The 17,500-nt window shown below is 41.0% G+C and overlaps 1 protein-coding gene and 1 long non-coding RNA gene across 3 annotated transcripts in view; both read left to right on the forward strand.

The window, feature by feature from the left end:
* The window catches only part of LOC135091470 (uncharacterized), a 25,105-nt gene extending 20,306 nt beyond the window's left edge, over positions 1-4,799 (forward strand). Inside the window, exons 8-10 of one of the 2 annotated variants that reach the window (XM_063989128.1) lie at positions 329-418; positions 801-1,028; positions 1,281-4,799. In XM_063989128.1, the coding sequence (XP_063845198.1) occupies positions 329-418; positions 801-1,028; positions 1,281-1,661 (699 nt within the window). In that variant the 3' untranslated portion in view covers positions 1,662-4,799. The remainder of the gene's footprint in view (positions 1-328; positions 419-800; positions 1,029-1,280) is intronic. The other variant, XM_063989129.1, reaches the window with a different exon arrangement.
* A 7,991-nt stretch (positions 4,800-12,790) lies between these two features.
* The window catches only part of LOC135091187 (uncharacterized), a 44,493-nt gene continuing 39,783 nt past the window's right edge, over positions 12,791-17,500 (forward strand). The window contains exon 1 of the long non-coding RNA XR_010262424.1: positions 12,791-12,915. This is a non-coding gene — a long non-coding RNA (uncharacterized LOC135091187). The remainder of the gene's footprint in view (positions 12,916-17,500) is intronic.

Consider the following 17,500-nt stretch of genomic DNA (forward strand, 5'->3'; position numbering starts at 1 on the left):
GAGGTGGAGAGCTAATATATCATGCGTGAGTCGCCTCTTTATCCTGGCCAGTACGAGATAAAGCTGAGTTGAACCAAGCTTTGGGACTAGAGAAAGTATGTGGAATGTATGCCTCCGTGCCAGGGCAATCTTTTGTGAGCTTTGTACATACGCAGAGATGAATCTTTATTACAGAAGCAGTAGTCATTTCAGGAGACTAGTCAACTCATTGTTTCCTTTGCATGAGTCTTACGAAGATACAGACATCCAGCAAGGGTAAACTTTTCACGTTTATAATAATATTATTATGGCTTATTTGAAACATTAACGCAATGTCTATCCCCACCAGATGCTGTCAGCCGCAACTGACTTCGTAAAACTGGAGAAGAACGTGTCTGAAGTGACATACGTTGGCGCGGAGCTGCTCATAGAGTACACGGTAGGGATGTGCTTGTTCCCTGTACTGTCGTGCCACACAACAGCAAAAGGGAATACAGATTACAATATGTATCGCTAAAAAAGAGGATTTTACTCGTTAAATCTTTTAAACCTTTTTGTTTCTTTGCTGACAGTTGCGCCGAGTCTGGTCGTCACACATCTATAGCTGAGTTTTGTCTCACTCCCATTGTGTTGCCCGATCAGCGACATTTTTCCTCACGCATTTCGGAGAAAATTCTCACTTGTAGAGTAGCAGCTTTATAATCTTACCGGTGATGCATAACGTAGAACCATGGAAAAACAAATTTGCCTGCGTCTCCAAGAAGAACGATGATGAAGGCAGAAAGGGCAAAACTTAACGGGGACTTTGTTGTTACCTGCAGGTGGTGAGCGTGAGCTTGATGGTGAACAACAGCCACACGATGGCGCAGGCGGAGGTGGAGGTGGTACTACAGCGGCGAGTCGGCTACCCCATCATCTCCATCTACGTGCCCACCGTCATCCTGCTCATCCTGGCCTACCTCTCCCTCGTCTTCCGGCGGGACAACTTCGACACTCGCGTGATGTCCTCCCTCACGGTGCTGCTCGTGCTCGCCTCGCTCTTCACGCAGGCAAGTCTGGAAGTTCCTTTATGTTGGCATACTCATGGCCGGAAGCCGAGTGACGCACCGCACTGTGTTTTAAGTTTTTCCTTAATCTTCAGTGCTCTGACCTACTGAGAGTCTACCAGTTATCAGGTCTTGTAAGAAGACCGTCAGTGGACCAGAAGACTTAGGAGTAAGGGACAACACAAAACACATTGGAGGTGAAAGCCGCAGGTCACTCCACTCCTAACCATGACTGCTCTTTCTTTTCCCCCCCAGACGTCCACGTCGCTGCCCAAGACGTCGTACTTCAAGATGGTGGACGTGTGGCTGCTGTTTTGCATCTCGCTCATCTTCTTCGTGATCGTTTTCCACGTGACCATCGACATGGCCGCCACAGGGCAGCTGACCGGCGACTCTTCCAAGTTCCCCACCACCACACAGGTGTTTCCCTTCGGGGGGAAGGAAAAGATGTCCTTTCCGCCCCCGGCCCCCAAGCCCCGCCAGATGATGCTTAGCAAATCATTGTCCACCGGAGGGAACAGTCCCGAGGAGAAGAAACGCCTCCTCTCCGACAAACTGTTCAGACAGGCGCTCATCTTTATCCCTGGCTATTTTATACTTTTCAACATCATTTACTGGATCTACATCTTCGCCTGAACACTGCTTTGCCGCCTCCCGCCTGCCCCACCACTCAGTAACGTAACCCACTAAATCCCTACCAGCGACCGCCTCGTGTCCTGTTATTCTTCTCTTCATGACCTCAGTTTATTCTCCTCCTCCTCCTCTTTCTCCTCCTCCCCTCTTACCATTATCATCATCATTATCATCATCATCATCATCATTTTGGAGAATGAAGAACAGTAAACCTGAGTCTGTTTGTGATAAGCTTTGCTATCTGATACTAATTTAGAGATGGAAAATTTCGAAGGCTCCTCCTCACCCACCTTCCTTCCAGTAATTGGCCTTAATGAGTCTATTTGTGATAAGCTATACCATCTAATCTTAATTTAGACATGTAAGATATCAAAGTCGAAGGCTCCTCCCCAACTTGCGTCCTTTTCAGGCGTGGTTGGTAGGAAAGACCATGCAACGTATAAAAATTGCATGGATATTTTTTTTCATAAATGCGAGGTAAGAAAACTATCTGTGTAAAACAAGCAATGCTAGATCATCAGCAGTAACTGTAGGAAAAAAAAAACGGCGTTGTAAAATAACACTCAGAATCATTTGAGTTCTGCAACGCTAACTCTTACATCATCGTTGCGGATCAGATTCTGGGTGCTTGTCTGATCTGTTTTTGAAAGCTGGCATTGTTATGCTATGGACGACAATCGAGGATGAAGAATTACAGACGTTAACTATCTAACTGCTGCGCTCGGCTTTGTTTGGCGAGAAACCGTTACCAATTACCTCAAAACTTTCAATATTTCAAGAACTTCTACTTGATCGTCTGGCAGCCTCCGTCTCGACATATTGTAGAAATAAATTTGTTTTTCAGTCTGTGTTCTTGGAAATAGTTTGTGAATTTCTGTTGCTCTCTCTCTCTCTCTCTCTCTCTCTCTCTCTCTCTCTCTCTCTCTCTCTCTCTCTCTCTCTCTCTCTCTCTCTCTCTAGCTTTTCTGTTTTTTTTATTTGCTTTATATACAATTGTTATAGGAATCAAAATTGTGTACTGTATGCAATAAGAAAGAGAGGCAGCAAATTACAGTCTGAATGTGGCTTTTAAACCGATTTGTTATCAAAAATACGTTCGATGAAGCCAATCAATTCCTAACAGTGGTTTTAACAAGTTTTCCGTTCAGATATTCTTAATCGTGTAGGAACTGCAGAAATACATACGGTAGCCATTGAATTTCGCTTGAACTCCTTGTTTAAGAACCAAATCTTTAATCTACAAGACAAAAAAGTATTTCTACTGGGAGTATTCAATTAGGGGTGAGTTTAGTTAATAGTGTAACACCTCCTCCTCAAGACTATGTATGCTACGGGTCACGTTATCTAACAGATTTTGTCTAATCCACTCTCAATCATCAAGAAACAACCATCACTGACTTTCTAATTAATACACGTGTTCTGAATCGCTTTGTTCTCTCCCAAAAACTACTTTCCAGGACCACAGATTATTAGTAGGATTCTCACTGGTATTTTCGCTTCGCTAATGATGCAGAATCCTTATTAACAATGCATTTATGAAAACATCCCGGAAGAAAAAACAATAACAACATTCATCAAAGTATGTTATAACAAATTGAGGTAAGGACGCTGGTAAGTTTGAGAACACGAGCTCAAGTGCTGCTGGTTACCACCTAACAAGACTGCTGAAGACACTGAGACATTTAATTTTTGTCACCCTGCATGATTTTAATGGAAAGAAGTGAAGCTACCGTCAATGAGAAATTTGAACTACTCATTCAGTCATTTTGACACCAGTGACGTCTTTCGGAATTATGTTGTTGCAAAACCCCCTACTCATTAACGTCTCTGTTACGAGTCACAGTGCCTGTCACCTCCTCCCCGTCCTCACTCAGCTGATCTCCCCATGAACCCTCGAACGCAGTAAAATAATATAAGTTAAACATATTTTGTACATACACCAGCGCAACATTATTCCAATCTTGCACAGTGCAATTTCACTATACCTGAGTGTAACACTATCAAACAAAGGGTTAAGAAATGAGTGATTTAATGTGGATCTGGTTCACTTAGAGTATGCACGACGCTAGGGAAAAGTGCCTGAACATAATGCCTCCATCACCTGCAGTAACCACTATTAGAGAGTTGACTGACGCCCTGAGAGGACGCCACGGCCCTGACCCGAGTCCTTAATACCTGGCTGCACGGCCTCCTACCGCCACAAAGCCACACCACGGTATATTAATCCTCAACCACATGCCTCGCTCGCGCCCTCCCGCTAAGCATCTGCCGTGTTAGTATTACTACTCTAACGTGGAGGAAATATAATTTTTTACTGATAGAGTGGTGCTATTGTATACGTTTTATTTTTCTGTGTGGTTTTATTGATGCAATGAAAATAAAAGGCTGTATAATTTTCAATAATTCGAATTGATATTGTTCCATTTTTTTCTGTATGGTTCTGTATAGTTGTAACTTGGAAATAGACTATGCTCGACTCGTATACTATGCTCGACTTGTTTTTATATATATATATATATATATATATATATATATATATATATATATATATATATATATATATATATATATATATATATATATATATATATATATATATAATTCTTAGTGATGCCACATAACATTATTCCATGTATATTTCTAGCTTTATTAATCAGTGTAAGTTGAAAATATATGTAGATTCTTAGTGATGTAGATTCACATAACGTCAGATCAACTAACCAAAGTTCTTTTCTATGTAGCATTTTGTGTTATTGTTTCTTGTTTGTACATTCATATGAGTCGCCATCATTTCCTTGGCTACCGTGAGACAATGTATTGGTAATTCACTACATAGTGGACTACAAATCCTTGCAGTTGCTCCTTTACGCTCTTCGTAATAAAAAAAAAAAAAAAAACACAAAAAGAATCTGCAAGAAGCCGGCAGGCCTACATGTCGCAGTCCTTGTATAATACATACCTATATCTACCAATCATCCCTGTATGAAAAATCTTTCAAAATGTCCTTTGACACTGACAAACTTGTTACTGAATCTTTCATTTTTTTTATTGCCTGTTTCCTCTTGTTGTGTTGTCTTTTATCCTCAACTATCAACTGTATGGAACTAAATAATATCTGAGTGTTATTCGTATACAGGATTACTCTTTTTTTTTTTTTATCACTCCTAGGCTTCTCGTTCTTCAGTGACACTCCCCTCGTGAGATATGCATTCAAATAACTGCTTCCCTCCGCCCCTTGATCACCCGTACCTTGATGTGTTGTGATGAGCTATGAAATGAACCAAGCACAAGACTAACAGTGGCCGCTAAATGTCTACTTCATTAGAGACAGAAAGGTAGGGCAGTATGGTGCTTACATTATGTTATTTGTAATACCTGTGTGTGTGTGTGTGTGTGTGTGTGTGTGTGTGTGTGTGTGTGTGTGTGTGTGCTAAGTATTATCGGGATTGACTTTTCTTTACAGCTTCATTATGATCTTCCGTGCGATCTATCAATTAATCTAAGCACACACACACACACACACACACACACACACACACACACACACATCTACTAATGCCCACTCTTACCTTTATCTATCTCCGCTACGTATATACATTAATTTTCACTCGTTGACACTTCCATCACAAAAAAAAAAAAGTAATTCTTGCACAGGTTTGTCGGCAAAAAAATACGCATGCTAAATTGACGCTGACATGCTTTTATATACGCCTGGCCGAGCACTGCATACCTCGCGCGGAACTTTATTGCTGGCGATGCTGTTAGTATTAGGCCGCGTTCACACCAAGCGAGTCGCGTCGCGTCAAGTCAAGAGCGTCATTTGATGCGATTCATTTTGACTCATCTCCGTTCACACCGACTGCGTCAGCCCGCGTCAAGTCAGCACTCAGTGACCTGGGTAATTTCATGGAGAATGGATGCATGTTCCCTGGCTGAAGTAGCTGCTTTGTTGTGGCTTCGTCGTCGCAGACGTAAGAAGAAACAACGAATATGGATCCATGAACTTTCTTTCTTTCTTGTGGGAGATGCAGCTTTTCCTCTCAAGCCTAATCTGATGAGACCATATCCTAGAAAGGACTTGGACTACTCCAAAAGAGTATATAACTATCGGATCAGTAGGGCTAGAAGAACAGTAGAGTGTGCCTTTGGAATGCTAGCTCAGAAATTTGGTGTACTTCATACATTGATGATGACTAGTGTTGAAGTATCTGAATCACTGGTGAAAAGTATTTGTGTACTTCATAATTTCATTCAACATGAAAACAATTTCAACTACTCTCCTCCAAGTGATGATGTTAGTGATACAACACAATACAACTTTCTAAACTCAAACCTGACAGCAACAAGCACGAGGCCTACAAGAGAAGCCATGGCAGTTCGTGATACCTTGAAAGAATACTTTGTTTCCCCAGCTGGAGCTCTTGAGTGGCAACACCGAATGATCTAGTAATGTAAAGTTCATAGCCTAGTGTATAGTTCATAGTGAATAAAACTGTAGTCTTACCTGTACTCTTCATTGCAGCAGCAACCTCCTTCCACAGGGCAGCTATGACATCCCGATCCCGGTGGTTGCGGTCACTAGGATCATATATGGGAGGGCGTTCTCGAACTAAATTTATCAGGAATTCCACTTCCATCATGCTCCCGCAACGACGGACTCGCTGTGACTTATGTAGAAAATGGGTCCAGCCCTATCTGTGACTCGACGCGACGCGACGCGCCGTGACTTGACGCGACGCGACTCGCTTGGTGTGAACGGTTTTTTCAAATATACATACAAATTAATGTTAAACTCGGGTGGCGATTCATGACGCATGATGACTTGCCTTGACTTGACGCGACGCGACTCGCTTGGTGTGAACGCGGCCTAATTACTGCTGCCGCTATATTGATCAGTGCCTCCTAAACATCGGCTTTATTCAGCACGTACATTGGGACACTTGAAACAATCTGTTATGAGCTACCTTGAGAGAGAGAGAGAGAGAGAGAGAGAGAGAGAGAGAGAGAGAGAGAGAGAGAGAGAGAGGGGTTATTATACTTTTTTTTTTCGCTCCTACATCCTGTAGTTTATCAGGTGCTTATTAATGACTTTGAATTTGGCATTTGGGAACTGTTGCCCCAAGTGAGTGCCCTTCCTACTCTCAGACCGTGGCCAGGATTCGAGTCCGCGCCCTAAGAACCTCTCGGACCCCTCAAAGCGCGCTGTCCCACTGTATCACGAGTGTGTGTTGTGTTCGAATAGAAAGTTGGGAGGAAACAATATAAGTTTATATTAGAGGGAAAGTAATAGGAGAAGAAAAAGAAAGACAGCGAGAGTAGATAATACGTGGGCCAATCACTGAACCACGGCGGTCGCCAGAGGTTATTTTTATAGACTAAGTGGTGAAGTTATCCCGGCAATAGAAGGCCTATCTTGAGGCATTGTTACTTCATATAAGGTATACTAAGGCTCGTGTGGCTTGCTGAAAGGCTTCAAAGAAATTAAACCGCCTTCTCGAAAATGTTTAGGTAAAAAAAAATGTAGAATCTCATTGGTCCCTATTCCAAAATGGTTAGAACCTCAAAAGGACAAATTTTCGAAGGTTACAGAGATGGTTAATCCGACTCTCACGAGTGTTTTTCTCACTGATCATAGAGTTACTGTTAAACTGTTTCTCAAGTCCTGAAAACATCCATGGAAACCTCATTAACTCCCACTGCAGTGTTGAACCTTTTTTGAGATCATGAAAATATCCATAAATAATTACTGGAATCATACAGACATCCTTAGCCTCTACTGCAGGTTGTTAAACTATCACAACAATAATGAAAACATATTTGAAAGCCCCGGCAAAATCCAATACAATCTGAAACACGTAGTCGAGATAGCGAGTCGAAGTGTTTCAGGATGCGGTTCGTGGTTATTCAGTCGTCTGGCAGCAGGATTGCGAACTAGTGCTTGATGAGAACTACGTTTTTTAGTACCTTGATAAAGAGTTATTGTTGGGTCAACACTTTCACTTCCATATAGAATCAGTACAACAGTTGCCATCCCTCGTATTGCAAACAGGACTCGATTTAGTTTCCTTTGTAGTGTCTCGTGTGACTAATGAACTCACTAGGGTAGCGAGTGTGTGGCCATCTGGTGGAGGTAGTAGAGTAATTCATAGCTTCTGGTGCGCTACAGCCTCTTCCAGTCCCAGGTACCTCCATACTCATACACTGATGGTTATTGTACGTGTTAGTATAAGTGAATATTACTTTATATTTCATTTGTTTACATTTGATTTAGCGACGAGACGCAACAAGGCTCGTGTAAACAGCGGGAGTAAACTTGCCTTTCTTGATAATATTAAATGAGAGATTGTTTACAAGTCCTGAGTAAACGGCGGGAGTACGTGTGACTCCTGAGAGGACAAACATCTTAGTGAAAGGTGCGACAAGACTCATGTGAGCGGCGGGAGTACGCTTGTCTCTCAAATATTTATGTGTGTGTGTTTATTTCACTTACTTAAGCGTAGCAACATACACAAGAAACACACACACACACACACACACACACACACACACACACACACGTGGCTTCTACGCATTTCCTCTTTTTTATATGCAAAATTCAGATTTTCCAGCATTAAACGTGTCTCACTAACTCAGGATGAGGGATCAGCACTTCAGAACGAGACCTGAATGTTTTTCGTTTAAGAAGTATTCGTGTCCTCTTCACCAGCCCCTTCCTGCCCTTCAGTGCCCGAGGTGTTAGCTCAATTAATTCATGTGATTAAGGTATGAGCAACAATATACTCACCCGCGTTAATGAGTATTACATGATTGTCAATCATCTTTGTTAATGTGTACTACTACTACTACTACTACTACTGCTACTACTACTACTGTTACTACTACTACTACTACCACCACCACTACCACTACTACTACTTGCATAAACCGCCACTGATTGCTGTTAGTTCCAAGATAGAATAGAAAAAAAATATTTGGGCAGTCGCATTGCTTATAATAAATCTGAAACCTCGCCAGGTGCCTCTCGTTCCCTCGTGCTGATGTCTTCGTACACTGAGGACACTCGCGGCCATGATGATTATCGGCGTCCTGTTATGTGTGTGTGTGTGTGTGTGTGTGTGTGTTATTTATGACCAACAAAACTATCATGTTCGTAGGAAAATACCGCTGATACGTTTGAGCAAGATGACACAAGTTGATCTCCAAGTCTTGGATTATGTATGCACGGTATACATCACACATAGCATTATAACTTCCACAGAAATATAATAAAAGAAGACATCGACAGCAGGATATCGCATATTTTCTAGTCCCTCCCTGCGCGCAATCTAATATCAAAGTTATGCATTCCGCGAAGAAAACTAGGAACGGAATTGTTGAGTGTGATATCACCTGATTATCTGCTCTGCGTGATTATGACGTGACGCGATAGGTGAAGCACGCAAGGCAGGCAGGTGTTGTCAAGGTGAGATGTGCTTCTAGCGTGACCTGAACTTCACTTTTGTATTACCTAATTGCACTGCACATAGCGTGTACCTTTGCTGTTTTTTTTTTTTCCGCCCTTCTTCCTAATTTCAGATTTATGAGTCTTGCATAACCAGCATTTTTTGTTCTCTTCTGTACTACTGCTGTTTCTGCTATTGTTGTTGTTGTTGCTGTTGCTGTTGTTGTTGTTGTTGTTGTTGTTGTTGTTGTTGTTGTTGTTGTTGTTGTTGTTGTTACTGCTGTTGCTGTTACATCAACAACAACAACAACAACAACAACAACAACTATTACTACTATTACTACTACTACTACTACTACTATTACTACTACTACTACTACTACTACTACTACTACTACTACTAATACTACTCCTACTACCACTACCATTACCACTACCATTACCACCACCACCAACATTTCTGCTCCTCTTCTCCTCCTCCTCCTATTACTTCTACCACTACCACCACCACCACTATTACTGTTACTACCACTTCCACCACCAGCACCACCACCACCACCACCAGTGCCACCACTAAGGCAGACCCATCTATCCCGCCCCGCGTCCCTGCCTGCTGTCCTCCCTCGCCCCGTCCCATTAAAACAGTCAGTCAAGCTTTCTTTCTTTTTATTTTTCCTTCCCCACTCGCTCCCCAGGTGTGGTTTATTTATTTGGTGGTGCTGCACATCCACAATTTAATCCATTAATCTTCCAGACACGGATAAAACGCATAATTTAGCGGCCACTGGCATGTCGAGTTTTTTGGGGAAAATAAATGGCATGTCACTTTATGGTTGACAGTTTCTCTTAGCAGGAAATTGCAAACCCTTTAGGCCAGATCAATACTACTTGAGAGAGAGAGAGAGAGAGAGAGAGAGAGAGAGAGAGAGAGAGAGAGAGAGAGAGAGAGAGAGAGAGAGAGAGAGAGAGAGAGAGAGAGAGAGAGAGAGAGATAGTAAGGGTGTTTGGTTTGTTTGTTTGGGTTTGTTTATTCGCTTGCTTCTCTTGACTCGTTTTAACTAATGCATAGGGGTCGTGTTTTGGGTTCAGGTTGTCAATCTCTCTCTCTCTCTCTCTCTCTCTCTCTCTCTCTCTCTCTCTCTCTCTCTCTCTCCACAGGAGTTCCTCTTGTTATCCAAGGAACTGTTCCCTTGATATTGCAGTTGCTCAACACCTTCTCCTCTTCCTCTTCCTCTTTCTCTTCCTCCTCCTCCTCCTCCACTAAGCCTTCATCTCCACTATTCCATCTCTGCCTCCTCCTCACTAATCCCTCTCCGCCTCTTCCCCAACGCTTCCTCCTCACCACTAATTCTTCCTCTCTACTGTCCAGTCACACATTCCATTACTACCACCACCACCACCACCACCACCAAGAACAGCATCAACCACCCTCACCACCACCACCATCACCAGTACCACCGTAACCAAAATCATCGTCAGCATGAGTCTGTATGTAGCTTTCACGCATTTCCAGCCTTACTTAGTTCTTTCCTTCCCTTCCCTTCCGTTCCTAGTTCCTTTGCCGTAAGTTATTGAAATCTGCTATTGTCGTCACCATCACCATTCATCACCATTACTACTACTACTACTACTACTACTACTACTACTACTACTACTACTACTATTACTACTACTAATACTACTGCCACCATCACCACTACCACTATTACTACTACTGCTCCTCCTCTTCTTCTTCCTCCTCCTCCTCCTCCTCCTACTACTACTATTTTAAAATGCATTCATGTAAAGTATAACTCCTTATGTTCATGTCCCTTCTTCCCTCTTCCTCCTCTTCCTACTCCCCTTCTCTCCTCTTCCTTCTCTCTACTTCACCTCTCCTTCTCTTCTCTCCTCCTACGCATACCGTTAAAAATGAGCAGTTAGTTTCATGCAGTGTCTGAGTTGCACGACAATTTAACTTCTGTCAACATGCCTTGTATTTCCTCCCTGTCCTCCGCAATGTGAACGTTATTTCTTTTCTCCTCCGTTTCCTAATACTTCTTGTCTCCCTCCTCCCTTTCTTTCCAATTACGCGATTTTATCCCACTGGTCGTTTAGTTGTTATCGTGAAGTGTCCTTAGTCTGTTTTTTTTTTCTCTTTTCCTACTTATGTTTCGTCTTCCTTCGTCTTTAATATCCTACGTCTCTTTCTTTAAAAATGCTTAGTGAGGTTTATCTTAATACAGTCATATTGGCCAACTGATCTGCTGCTGTTTGTTCATCTTTTGTGTTCCTCTTCCACTAATCATCTAGCTCGTTATCATTATTTATTTTCTTCTTGATCTTGTTCTTGTTCTTATTCTCACTGTTATTCTTGTTTTGTTGCTTAAGGACAGGTTAATGTTGCATTGAAGTGAAGTGACGTTTTCCTGGTACTGAAATACTCAAATACATTCCACCACTCAGTCTACAATGTTTCAATCGTAAATTTCCCACCAGAGGAGCCGCGCCTCACGTTGGGAAGTTTTAAAGATAGTTCGATAGTTTGGTTGTTCTCTGGGAAGGTGATGGAGGTGGCGGAGGGAGGATGGGTGGGAGGGTGGTGGAGAGATGGAGGAGGGCATGGGGGGATAGATGAGGGTGGTGGTAAGATGGAGAGATGGGAGATGATAAAAAAGTGGGTAGGATGTGGATATTGGGGAGGGTGGAGGAAGGATGGGATAAGAGGACTCATAAAAAAAATAAACATGAATATTACATAAGGAGAAACAGTCTTGGATAGGATATTTTAGTGTTATTTCCTCGGAGTCAGCCTCGTTTTATCATTCATTTCCTCCTCCTGCGACCGTCCCCAGATATCGAGGCAAGGGAAGAGAACACTGGTGGAAAATATAAAAATCTATACTAGGCAATACATTCCCGGTATATTTCTTGCTTCTTTTTTTTTTTTTTTTCGTATTGAGATTCCTGTGGTTGACTTGTTACGAAGCTGCCATTTCCTCCACCTCCGCTGCTTTCACCGCCTCCGACTTCCTTCCTTCCTCCTTTTTCTCTCTTACTTCTACCCCGCTCCTTTTGCTTCTTTCTCCCCAACGCCCTTCTCTTCTCTCCTCTTTCTTTTCTCCCCACTTTTTCCTGTCCTTTTTTTCTCTTTCTCCCTGTTCCCTCTTCTCCACTCTTACGTGTTCCCTCCTCTCTCTTCTCCCCCAGTCCTATTTCCTCCTTTCCTCTCACCATTCTCTCCTCCCGTTCTCTCACTTCTTCCCCCACTCCCTCCTGTCCCCTCCTCTCTCTCTCTTCTCCCTATCCCCTCCTCTCACTGTTCCCCTTCCCCCTGCTGTACCATCCTCTTACTCCTCCCCTACCCGCTTCCTATCCTCCCTCCTCCTTCCCACACACCCCTTTCCCTCCTCTCCTCACACTTCTCCACTCCCATCCGTTCTCTCCTCCCTCCTCTCCCATTTGCTCCTTCTTGTCAAGCCTCTAACTACGTCACACTCATGCAATACGCAGTTGTCAATGTATCACATTCACTCTAATACGAATAGATTGAGGATTTAATAAACTCGCTACAATCACACTCTGAGGAGGGTAATGCAAAGAAAACGAGAGTTGGGCAGGGTGGTGTGATTCTGCGCCTCTCGCCACGGCGGCCAATCACGGGCGGCGGTGTGGGTTACGTCAAGGCTTGTAACCAATCGGGCACTTGAATCTCAGTAGTTGTTTAAGTGATGGGGGAGTACGGAAGCATCTCCTCCACCTCCCAGGAACAGAAAGGCAGTCGCGGTTGATCCTCGAGTGTATGAGGTGTGGCGACCTTCTCCTGACCCCGATCTGGTAATTATAAGAGTAGTTAAACGTTACTAAAGGTTTCAGGTGCTGTATGCTATCGTTTCTCGCAAGTAAAATCTTAACAAAGCGCCGGACAAGGATGCTATTTTGGCAGTGGAAAGGAGAATTATTGCAGTAAAGGAGAATGGGGGTGGTGAGTGAAAGTGGGGTAGAGTAAGATGAGTTTGGCGGGAAGGAAGTTGGGAAGTGGATGAGGTTATGGTTTGGGCTTCTCGTGCTGTCAGGAATATACGCCTGTTGCATCATGATAGTGCTTTGCCTGACAGCGTTATTATTATTATTATTATTATTATTATTATTATTACTATTATTATCATTATTATCATTATTATTATTATTATCATCATCATTACTGTTATTAGTAGTGGTAGTAGGTAGTGATAACGGCAGTTACAGTAGTAGTTGTAGTAGTAGTACTAGTAGTATTAGTATTATTATTATTATCAGTAGTAGTTTCATTATTATTATTATTATTATTATTATTATTATTATTATTTACGTTATTATTATCATTATTATTCCTATTATTATTGTTAATACTATTATTGTTTGTATTACTAATACGAACAATCCATTATCATTATTATTATTATTATTATTATTATTATTATTATTATTATTATTATTATATGATATTACTATTATTAGTAATAGTAACAGTAATTTCATAAAGACTGTGAAGTCGTCACGTTCCTGCTTCATTAGTCCAATGATAATACGAGTACATGCATTACTGATGTGTCGCTTATTACTCCTCTGACTTCACTAGCTTATCATACACACTGGTCTGCTCGTGCTGGCGATGACAGGAAATTAAATGAAATGGTCTTCACTGTTACATTTGAACAGAGGATCCCTTCAGTGTGTTCACGGGGGGAGCAAGTTCAGGATCGTGTTTCCTGATGTGTGTGGTGACTGTCTGAATTGGTTTAGGTCCATATTCTTCAGACGTTTCGGTGTCCTATCAACTGTAAGGCTCTAGTTGAAGCTATAAACCCTTTGCTTCAAGAGAGGAACATAAAGATCACTCAGGAACTGAATTGGTTTTTGTCTCAGATTTAATTTAAATTTTATACATTCATTTACTATGCTTAGTTCGTCATTATGGGCAGATTTTTATTTTTATTTTTCTACCAATCATAAAAGAAAAAATGTAAGAATCTCTGTGGCCTTAAAAGATGGTGCTTGTGAGAGAACAAAGCGCTTAAAAACACGAGCCCTATTATTGCCCCTGTCTCCTTGCATTCTTTGATCTGTATTTACTTAGCTGAGGAGAAGCACGGCACGTAAGCGAAAGCCGAGGAGTTGTACAGATCTCTTGACTCGGAAAGGAAGCCAAGATATTCTAAGGCAGTGTAGCGTCGCGTATTGTTTAACGCTCCTTAATTTTTCGACTGCTGTGGTTGTAATTTAACATTCAGAGCAGAGTTGGGAACAAAAATTGTTTGTGTAGACAGATAAAAAAAAAGGAAAAGCTCATATTTGTCTCTTAGATTACAAAACTATTTGAGACCATAGTAGAAATGTCTAAAAGAATTGTTATGTAAGAGGAAAAAAAAAGTTATCAGTGAAAGAACTAACAACTCCAGGAGACTCAGGAACATACACTGGAACGCTTTGCTGCCTCACCAAGACTTCTGGGAGGCCACAGAGATGATTAGTTGTGTTTCAGAGGATGTTTTTTGTATTGGGATGTAAAATCCTTGTTAAATTACCACTGGAATCATGAAAGGAATCTTGATGGCCCCATATAAGCTACATGACAGCTTGTTAGACGGAATGTTTGTTGATCAATCACTGGAATCATGAAAGCATCTTCGGAAACACGAAATAAGTTAAGCAGCACCATGTTAAGAAAGGAATACGACGACGACCAAATGTTCCGAAATGCTGCCCTTCGTTCTGCAGTTCACTCCCAAAGAAAGGCGAAGTAATGAAGAAAATATTACCACCATAATTCGTTTTAGACATTTAGGGTTTCATAATATTAGGGTTAAGATGCATCCATTATGTACCTTGGCTTTATATGCGAGTATACATGGGTAAAATAATATGTTCCAACGAACGTACCGATCTCATAAGTAGTGTTTTTAAAATTCTCGTACCGAAATATTACATACTTGTACATATATCATACCTGTGTAAAGTATAGAATAATAAGATAGATAGATAGATAGATAGATAGATAGATAGAGAGAGAGAGAGAGAGAGAGAGAGAGAGAGAGAGAGAGAGAGAGAGAGAGAGAGAGAGAGAGAGAGAGAGAGAGAGTGGATGCCTGTGGGGTGAGTGACGAGCTCTCTGGTCTGATATTAATAATTAAAGACCTTGTCTGAGGGAAACCTTGGTGGTGGTGGTGGTGGTGGTGGTGGTGGTGGTGGGGAAAGTAGAGGTATTGTTCAAGTTAATAGCAATGGAGGGGTGCAGATGGGTATTATTATTATTATTATTATTATTATTATTATTATTATTATTGTTGTTGTTGCTGTTGTCCTCATTATCATGGTTATCAATATTAAATCTTTCTCCCTTAGGCGTATGTCAGTTTGGTATATAGATAATAATAATGATGATGATGATGATAATAATGATAATAATGATAATAATAATAATAATAATAATAATAATAGAAATAATAACAATAATATTAATAATAATAATAATAATAATAATAATAATAATAATAATATTAATAATAAAAATTGTAGTGATGATTATGATAATAATGATAATAATAATAATAATAATAATAATAATAATAATAATAATAATAAGGATAATAATAATAATAATAATAATAATGATGAAAATTGTAGTAATGATGATGATGATGATAATAATAATAATTATAATAATAATAATGATAATAATAGTTATTATTACTATGCTATTGTTGTTGTTGTTATCTTTATCATCATCATCATCATCATCATCATCAGCAGCAGCAGCAGCAGTAGCAGTAGCCTTAGTATTATTTATCATCATCACTAATTACCAACATTGCTACTATTATAACTACTGTACTACCCCCGCCCCCCCACCACCACCACCACTAATCATGCATGCTTCAGCGTCGTCATTTCACTCAAGTTAACATTTGTGAATACGCATTTGTGAAACGCTAAATTGCAAGTCTGCTTTCACTTGCAATGTACAAAAGAAATCACTCTGCACACAAAACTGCTTTACTCATGTGACTTGTGTAGCACTCCTCTCATTTATTACGTGGACATTTGTATAGTCTCCCCTTACGGTACGCGGGAAGAAAATGATGTATGGTCTATGTAGAAAATGGAAACGTAGCTCAAACAGACTGAACAATTAACCTATGTGAATAAATAACTATGCAGCTATGAATATTTGCTAGTCATCATAAATATTAATGTTGTAATGGAATTCACCTTGTAAATCTGAATTATCTCTACCTTTTTCCTCTCTAACGTTTTAAGTGTTGTTATTGTATTTGTGAATGGCCTGAAATAAAGAACATGAAAACGAATGTGGGCTAATGCATGCAAACAAATATAAATAAATAAGTAAATTAATTAAAGTGAAATGAAAAAAAAAAAGGAAATAGATGAATAAGTAAATAAATTAAAATATAAATGAATGAATAGATAAGTAAATAAATAAGGACCTTTACATAATCTAAAAGTCATTCCTACAGTCGTTTTCAAATATCTGAAATACAGTATTGGTGGCTTTAAAATATTACGTGACTAATCTGCTACATTTGGCATAACGGGGCATCTTGCATAATTTCTTAGTCTTTCCTGCTTTTTATCCTTACTGTAACCTCTTCCAATCGTGCTCCTTCCTTTCCCTCTCCCACACTCCCCACTGCAGACCTCACCCTGTCTCCCTAGTAAGTCTTTGCTCTCCCCGCTCTCCTCTCCCCTTCTTTCCTGCTGTGTCCCCTCTCAGATCCCGAAAATGTTGCTCCCCCTTCGTAGTCAGTGATGCTCCCCTTTCTCTCCTCTCCTTTTCCCAGCTCACCCCGTTGGCGTTCTTATCCCTCCTCCCTTGCTTTCTACTTTGGTCCCTCCTCTCCTCTCTTCAGCTCCCCCACTGTACGAGTAGGTTCTCCCTATAGTCTTTCCTCTCCTCTTCTCCCAAGCACTTCTGACTGTTTCCTTTCCTTTCTCTCCCCAGCCAATATTACTGTTGTCCCCTCTTTTTCCCTTTTATTTAGCAGCCTTTTCAAACTGAGAGAGAGAGAGAGAGAGAGAGAGAGAGAGAGAGAGAGAGAGAGAGAGAGAGAGAGAGAGAAAGAGAGAGAGAGAGAGAGAGAGAGAGAGAGAGAGAGAGAGAGAGAGAGAGAGAGAGAGAGAGAGAGAGAGAGAGATTGTGCACTGTCGGTAATGTTGTCATTGGTGGAGAATCTTTTTCTGGCAACTCTGCGGGTCACCTGAGATTTAAAACCCCACGCGAGACATTTAAACTTGCTAAAAAGTAAACTTGGTACCTGAACTGATGATTTCTGCGTCATTTCTGAGTTTGCGACGCGTTGCAATATATAATTTTTTATGACCTGAGGGAATGTAAGACCTGCGAGGCACGAGAATGAATGCA

This window comes from Scylla paramamosain, chromosome 37, assembly GCF_035594125.1.
Source record: "Scylla paramamosain isolate STU-SP2022 chromosome 37, ASM3559412v1, whole genome shotgun sequence".
Classification (NCBI taxonomy): Eukaryota; Metazoa; Arthropoda; class Malacostraca; order Decapoda; family Portunidae; genus Scylla; species Scylla paramamosain.